The sequence below is a fragment of the Pelophylax lessonae genome, assembly GCF_965119305.1.
Source record: "Pelophylax lessonae genome assembly, chromosome: 3".
NCBI lineage: Eukaryota > Metazoa > Chordata > Amphibia > Anura > Ranidae > Pelophylax > Pelophylax lessonae.
Window position 1 is genome coordinate 451,010,572 of NC_138770.1, and position 8,738 is coordinate 451,019,309.

General features: G+C 39.1%; 1 protein-coding gene across 1 annotated transcript in view; it reads right to left on the reverse strand.

The window, feature by feature from the left end:
* PHACTR2 (phosphatase and actin regulator 2) overlaps positions 1–3,016 on the reverse strand; it is a 327,486-nt gene extending 324,470 nt beyond the window's left edge. Inside the window, exon 1 of the mRNA XM_082249936.1 lies at positions 2,617–3,016. Coding sequence (XP_082106062.1) covers positions 2,617–2,629 — 13 coding nt within the window. The 5' untranslated portion in view covers positions 2,630–3,016. The remainder of the gene's footprint in view (positions 1–2,616) is intronic.
* Positions 3,017–8,738: the final 5,722 nt, after the last annotated feature.

An 8,738-nucleotide genomic window follows, 5' to 3' on the forward strand; every position in this document is an offset into this window, starting at 1 on the left:
CACAGAAAAGAATCGCTGCAGAGAACATGAGAAGCTGACAAAAGCACATGACTTTATACACACACGTATTATTATCCATGACCAATTTAATTGCTATAGATGAAGAAGCACAGGGATCCAGCTATACAAAAAAAGAAAAAGAAATTTTCTGCTGAATAGGCCAAACAACACTATTTAAACTTACACCTAATGAATTTTCCATGGGTAAGAATTATTATAGTGGTGGTGGAAATTCTCCCATCCCATCTGCATCGGAGAAGCAATACTTGTAGCAATCAACCCCACCCACACAACCTTGAAAAATATAAATTATACCAATATTTGTACCAATAGAGGATTCATTTCTGTAATGTAATTCTGGGCTTACCTGGTTCTTATGTATGAAGCTTTCTTCTCACTGTCACATCTGTGACAAGCAGGATCTTCCCATCCCCATCACTGACAATTAACATCTTTGTGGCTGACACAGAGTGCAGCTGGCACTATGCTCCCAGCCTCCCATCATGCTTAGTATCTGCTTATTATATCCCACTGACACATGACAAAATATGAGTCCCAAACCATTCCTGGAATGGCATAGATTAGCATAAGGAATAAGAAAGATCGCCAGGCATTCTTTAGGCTCAAAACCCAAAGCTTTTAACATATGGAGAAGAATATTTATTTTAGCCATGTGACAGTTATTTTCATTGCACATCTCATTGTCAATCTCACTGGAATCAACTTAAAATAACTGTCACTTTTTTTTATATATCCTGGTGTGTCAGCTTTGTGAATTAAGCCATTTGTATTAACCTTAAAGTGGGGTACACACTATGAGAAAATCGGGCAAATAATCATCCAATTTTCCTCCTTGTTTCACAGCAAATCGGAACCGATGAATGAAAATTTGGACGAAAATTCTCGTGCGGCAAAGGCTTTTTTTTTTTGTTGTTGTTTATTGCTTGTTATCGTGCGCAGTCTTTCTTTTCTGATTTTTATTGTACAAAAATCGTACGAAAATGTCGTACACATTGAGCGAAAATTGTTCATTTTTTTCCCGTACGAGAAAAATTTTGAAGTTTGTCCCTATGAGAATTTTCGTACAAACATTCGGAATCGACTGTCGAAAGTTAAGTACACAGTATACGAAAACCCTACGAAAATTCTTTGGACGAAAATGTTCGCCCGATTTTCTTATAGTGTGTACTAGCCTAATGGGCCATACACACTATACAATTGTCTTTAGATTTTTTCCTTTAGATTTGACCAAAACCATATAATATGAGGTCAAATCTAAACACTTTCAATTTGTATGCAATCAGGCAGGCCCTTGCACTACTTAGTTGAAGGTAAATCTAAAGGAAATCTAACAACCAAAGTTGTATAGTGTGCATCCAGCTTTAGGCTGGTCATACATTATACAATTTTCTTACAATTTTCTTTAGATTTACCTTCAACTATGTAGTACAAAGGCCTGCTTTATAGGATACAATTGAAAGCATTGTTTAGTTTTGATCTCATATTATATGGTTTTTGGTAAATTTAACAGAAAATTGGACAAGAAAATTTAACATGTATGGTCAGCCTTGGGCCATACACACTATACAATTGTCTTTAGATTTTTTTCCTTAGATTTACCAAAACCATATAATAAGATGGCCAGCCTTGGGCCATACACACTATACAATTGTATTTAGATTTTTTCCTTTAGATTTACCAAAACCATATAATAAGATGGCCAGCCTTGGGCCATACACACTATACAATTGTCTTTAGATTTTTTCCTGTAGATTTACCAAAACCATATAATAAGATGGACAGCCTTGGGCCATACACACTATACAATTGTCTTTAGATTTTTTTCCTTTAGATTTACCAAAACCATATAATAAGAGGTCAAATCTAAACACTTTCAATTTGTATGCAATCAGGCCGGCCCCTGCACTACATAGTTGGAGGTAAATCTAAAGGAAATCCAACAACCAAAGCTGTATAGTGTGTATCCAGCTTAAGGCTTAACCTGTTACAGGAATTTCTCAAAACATATTTAGTCACATTTAATGGACCCATTATGCAGAAAATGTTCCAGTTGACATAAAAATATCTCCCAAATCCATAAACTTCAGCAATGTTAATGCACTACATAAAAAAGATCAGATTTTGTATAATATTGTTCTGTGCATACCGGCTTATTTAACAAGAACTGTGCAAAGAGGAGTAGCCCAATGGCCATGAATCCTTCCCTGCAAACTGTCAGTAGCATTACCATAGCTTTCCCGTATGTGTTAAGGTTAATTTTACCATTTGCCAATATTAATGAATGGCGCTTTTTAATCTACTTAAACCGTAGTGACCAAAGCAAAGATAATTGTTCATCAGCAGGATCGTTGCTGATTGGTTGCTATAGGTTACTGCAATTTGCTTGTGGTGTTACCAAATAAGCCAATTGAATTTCTCTATTAAAAACAGCCTCTCGGTGAACACTGCCAACACTGAGACTATGATGAATTCTTTTGATATTATAATAAATTCCTTTTAAGGTGTGAAATGTGAAAGTGGAGAAAACGGACTGTCACACGCTTGTACAGCATGTGGCGTTGTCACCTGGCATGCACATTGGACTCTTGCACTTACCAGTCTCTTCCATATGCCTGTAATTTCAAGTATCCCAGATGTACAGAATAGATGCCTCTAAGTGGTCTCGCTGCCCCTTCCTGCCCTTCCTCGGGGACGGTGCACAGACTTCTTGCTTCAACAGCAGCAGACACACCACAATGAAAATTTAGAGCTCCAAGGATGACAAAACAGCCATTAGCTCCATTATAGGCTGACTAAGGCAGTCTAAATCTATTGAGGAGGTACTTGAAGCCCCATGGATTCAGTTCTATTCTGAGCTAGCATAGTAGGGGAGGGGGAGCTGAAGGAGTCTGCCTCCCAGTCCTCACTATTATCACAGAGAAGTCGATTTCTAAACATAGGTATCCGAAGGATAAAACATGAACGCCTAATGGTTCGAGGATGAAAAAGGAAAGCAATCAATCACGGGCTGCTTGGCTGCGCGAGGAGACAGCAATCTAAATTGCCGGTGAGGATTGTGATTTCAGAAACACAATGGAGGCAAGGCGAAATAATGAAGATGAAATGCTTGTGTTTCCCACCTTCTATAACAAATGGAAGAATTTTCCCAAGAAATTCAGTATTTTTAATCCAATGCTTAAATTGAACATGAACATACACTGCATTTTAACCACGTGAGCTCTGGAAGTTTTACCCCTCTTCATGACCAGGCCATTTTTTTTTTTTTTTTTTTGCAATACGGCACTGCGTTAATTTAACTGACAATTGTGCGGTCATGCAACAACGTTCTCTCTAAAAAAAAAAAGTATGTTCTTTTTTTCCTCACAAGTAGAGCTTTCTTTTGGTGGTATTTGATCACCTCTGACATTTTTTTTTTTTGTGCTATAAACCAAAAAACCTGACTATTTTGAAAACAAAATATTATTTACTTTCTGCTATACTATATATCCAATAAAAAAATGGAAAAAAATCACATTTCTACATTAAGAAATATAAATTATATACAGTATATATATATATATATATATATATACACACACATACAGTATATATATATATATATATATATATACTGTATATATAATGCATCCAATAAGGGTGAACAGCACTCAGCTGTCAATTAGTGCATAGCAATCAGGCCGTCCCATAGCCCATATATAAAGGAAAAAGTCAAAGGGGATTGCTGCACATAAAATCTTTATTGGATAAATCCAATCAAATCCAGTCAATAATTATGGACATTTTCTGACATTATGTATTATGTCTGTTTGACTGGATTTGATTGGATTTATCCAATAAAGATTTTATGTGCAGCAATCCCCTTTGACTTTTTTCTTTTTATATATATATATATATATATATATTAGCCAATATGTATTTTGCTACATATTTTTGATAAAAAAAATCCCAATAAGCAGATATTGATCGGTTTGGGCAAAAGTTATCATGTCTACAATCTATGGGATAAATTTATAGATTTTTATATATATATATATATATATATATATATTTTTTTTTTTTTTTACTAGTAATAGCAGTGATCGGTGGCTTATAGAGGTACTGTAACATTACAGCGGGCAAATCAGACACTAAGTGACACTTTTTGGGGACCAGTGACACTAATACAGTGATCAGTGCTAAAAATATGCACTGTCACTGTACTAATGACACTGGCTGGGAGGGGTTAACATCAGGGGCGATCAAGGGGTTAACTAACTGTGTGCCTAACCAGTGCTAGTGTACACTGTGTGAGGTGCTTGTACTAATGGAAGGAAGAGCTCTGTGTTCCTGATTTGCAGAAACACAGGATCACAACCTTCCCTTCTCACAGCGATCTGCCTTGTTTACATTGTGCTGAACGATCAGCGGGTCCTATCGGACATTGCGTCTGTCAGACCCGCTGATTGACTCCCGCTGTGACCAATCGCAGCAGGCGTGGGTCGCAGGCAGCGCACGTGCGCGCAGCAGACCCCGGAAGTGCAGGATCATGTACAGATATAATCCTGCCCAGGAGACCCACCTTGCCATCATATATATACAGTAAACAATCAGCAAGCTGTTAAGGGAGCTTGTATTTTAATGTATTATAGTGTTTACCTTAAAAGTGTATCTGTGTTTAAAATGTAAAATCATATATTCATTTCCACATTATGTTTTCAGTTTTTTCTAGCCTACTTCTGTTAATCTGGATGATCTTGAAGTTTGTAAACTCACTTTGTAAAGATCCTCACACATTTACTTCCTTGAATTCTGTGACACAGTCACTATGCCCTATGAGTCAGCACTGCTGTGTCATACATTTCACAGAGCCTGTCTTCTGAACTACAGAGGTGCTGAGAGGAGGCGTTTCAGGAGCTGGAGTCAGTACAGAAAAACAGCAAGGTACCATGGGATATGTAGTTCTTACAAATTTTAGGTAAACAGCAGAGGAAAATCTGGAAAGCATGCAGGGAATCCAGGAAACTGTGGAAAGAGATGGTCTGCAAACTGGCAATACTCACAACATGAAAGGAGGTTTCCTCTAATATATGTAAAAATCCTAATTTTTTGTGCTAGAACATTACTTAGAACTTCTAGAATTTTAGGCAGAGGCCCTGGCAAATAAAATGGTGGGTGTTGGCATTTTTTATGTCACACAGTATTTTTACAGAGGTTTTTTTTTTTAAACATAATTTTTTTGGAAACACTTTAAAGAATTTTAATGAACACAAACACAATATAATACCCAATGTTTTGGTAAAATAGAAAAGATGAATAAATAGATACCTAACATGTCATGCTTTAAAATAGCATATGCACATGGAACAGTGCCAAACTACTGTACCTAAAAATCTCCATAAGTGACGCTTTAAAAGCCTTTACAGATGACTAGTTTAGAGATACACAGGAGTTCTGGCACTAGAAATATTGCTCTCGTGGATACTTCTGGTGATACTTTTGGTTATGTACTGTTATACCTGTAGCACCCTCCTAGGTGAGTGCTATGTAAAGTATATGTGTGGCCCTGTCCGCTTATCAGGAGGGCCTGATTTGTTAGTTAGCCTGTCACATGTTTCCAGGTGTGACCTGTTGAGTCTGGGGAGTCTCCCCACTGTATCCAATGAGGGGCATTGTTGGACAGTGGAGGAAACCTAGCAACTAGCACACCAGGGTTTATGACTGTTCCAGTGGGTGGGCATTGCCGCAATGCATCCTGGGATTGGGAATAAATCTGGTAAGGGCATGTGAAAGGGTATCTTTTGGCGGGAGCAAAGTCCCAGGAGGAGGTGGACGGCTGTCTCTCCTCCTGCTGAAGTGAGGAAGGTGGTCCAGGCAATCAGCCTAGGGACCCGGGGTTGAGCTGTGCTGCAGAGGATCCAGTGTGCTGACCAAGTGGATCTGCTGGGCAGAAGACTTCTGGAAAACAGTATCGTGAGTACTTAAGGATCTGCCCAGGGGTCTGCCTGAGAGAGGGGACCACTCCAGAGAGGTCAAGGGGATCAAGGAGCCAGCTAACCCAGAGTGCTACAGGAAAGGGGGTGCCAAGTGTTAAGCCCTGAAGATTAAGGATAAAGGGAGCGCCAGGAAGGGCCCTGAAGTTGTTCAGCAGTACAGTCTTTTTGAAGGAATAAAGTGACTCTTTCACAGAAAGTGCGTAGTGAAATAGCGGCTTAGACGTGACTAGCTAAACTCAGCGTTAATCAGCGTTAACCAGCATTAATCAGCATTTTTCAGATCGTCCCTGCCCATTGTGCATAGTGTATAAAGTTGGAGTATCCCACTCATCCCTTCCCCTATCCAAATTCCTAATAAAACATAAAAGCCAAAGAAACTGGACTGGTCGTTGTCTGAGGTAAAAGCACTTGGAAACATGTCAGAATGTTCTACTGTAGCTAATGGTAACCCAGGGGAACCCGTCATCAGCAGCTCCCTTGGGAGTAGTGCTACATACCTGATCCATGGTGTTGTACTGTTGTCAGGATCTGAAGGGTATGCGTAAATGCTTCATTAGTGGAAACTGGAACTGTAATAGTACATGTTCCAGATGGTACACATTAAAACAATTATATTTGTTCTGTTTTTTCTTTTTTCAATAAACTTTGTGAGAAAAAGAAAAAGAAAAAATTCTCTCGCTCTGGCGTTCGCGGCGATACCATGTGTGGTACAATCACTGTTTACATATGCGTGCTAGACCTACATGCGTCGAATGTGCATCGAATTTGCACATTAGCATGGGTTTTGGGAGCACTTGAATCACTTTCACATTAAATCACATTAAAGCCCTTGAATCACTTTCACATTAAAGAGAATTGCCTCCTGAATATTTTGATACCAGGATGATGCCTGTAGCTGCATATGACGTCCTACAGGCGGGAAGTGGTTAAAAAGATACAGGCATACCCCACTTTTAAGTACACAATGGGACCAGAGCATGTATGTAAAACGAAAATGTACTTAAAGTGAAGCAATAACTTTTTTCATTTCTCAATGCATGTAAATACACTAGCTCCATAGGAAATCTTGGTCAGCTTGACATGGCATTGCTCCCAAACCATGTGACAAGGACACCAAGCTTGGGGAGCATATTAAGGGGATCCAGGACTATGACATAGTAGATTACCTAGGCAAGCTGGCCAGCCACAAACAGGATATGTTGTAGTCCTGGGTCCCCTCTCGGTGCTCCCTAAGTTTGGTATCCCTGTCACTTATGGTTTGGGAGCAGTGCCATGTCAAGCTGACCAAGATTTCCTATAGACGCCAATGTTAAAAACCGGGAGTAGTGTCATGCCAAGCTGAACAAGCTGTGTCCTTACTCGCGAGTGTACTTAAAGTGAGTGTACTTAAAGCGGGGTATGCCTGTAAACACCCGGCAGACATAAAAGAAATAAATGAATGCAGCTCTGTATTCTTTAATATGTTTTTTAACCACTTCAATACTGGGCACTTTTACTTTGGACGCTCTCACACTTTGAATGACAATTCCGCAGTCATGCAACACTTTACCCAAAATAAACACTATGACCAGAACAATATAATGTTATCATAGTAACATTGTACTTCTTTGGGAAAGTGATCAGTATTTTTTTTTCCTTTTTTACACATATTGTTTGTTTATAGCAGTGATTCATTCAGTTTGTTTTGTTGCAATAGAGCTTTATTTTGGTGGTATTTGAGTACCTGTGCGATTTTTATTTTTTGTGCTTTAAACAAAAAAAGAGCGACATTTCTGAAAAAAAAAAAAAAACCCAATATTTTTCACATTCTGCTAAATAACATTCCCCCCAAAAAAATAAAAAATCTAATTTTTTTCATCCATTAAATTTTTTCATCCTTTTAGGCCAATTTGTATTCTGCTACATATTTCTGGTAAAAAAAAAAAAAAATTGCAATAAGTGTATTTTGATTGGTTTGTGCAAAAGTTATCGCGTCTACAAACTAGGGGAAAGATTTATGACATTTTTATTTATTTATTTTTTTTACTAGGAATGGCGGTGACCTGCAATTTTTAGCGGGACTGCGACATTGTGGCAGACAGATCAGACCCCCTAACTGACATTTTTGACACTTTTGGGGCACTTTTGGGGGCAGTGACATTACTACAGTAATCAGTGCTAAAAATATGCACTGTTACTGTAATAATGACATTGGCAGGGAAGGGGTTAACCCAGGGGTGATCAAAGGGTTAAGTGTGAGCCTAGGGGAGTGTTTTCTAACTGTATGGGGGCTGGACTTGTGAAATGATCATAGAGAACTGCGATCCTATATATAAGGATCACAGGCGCTCTGTGATCATTTCAAAGAGAAGAACGGTCAGCTGTGTTTACAATAACTAACCGTTCTTCTCTCTCAGCGGGGAACGATCACGGGTGCCCGGCAGCAATTGGTCCCTTGCATCGACATCCCCACTGCCTAGTGGGGGCAGGAATGCGCCGCCGGTGGCGCGTGATCGCCCCCCCAGCACCACGCACACGACCAACGTAGGGCTACGGTCGGTTCGCGCAGGAGAGGCTGCTTGCCGCAGTAAATCTGCGGCGGGCGGTCTTAATGTGGTTAATTAAAAAACAAAAAATAAATAACTTTTTGAAACACTTTAAGTGCTTTTTCTTAAAATGCAAGCAGCGTAAGTACTTGCATTTGCTCTAAGTATATTCTTTTACAGTCCCTGCTCAGCAGAGTCCAGACTGGGAAAGGGAGAAGTT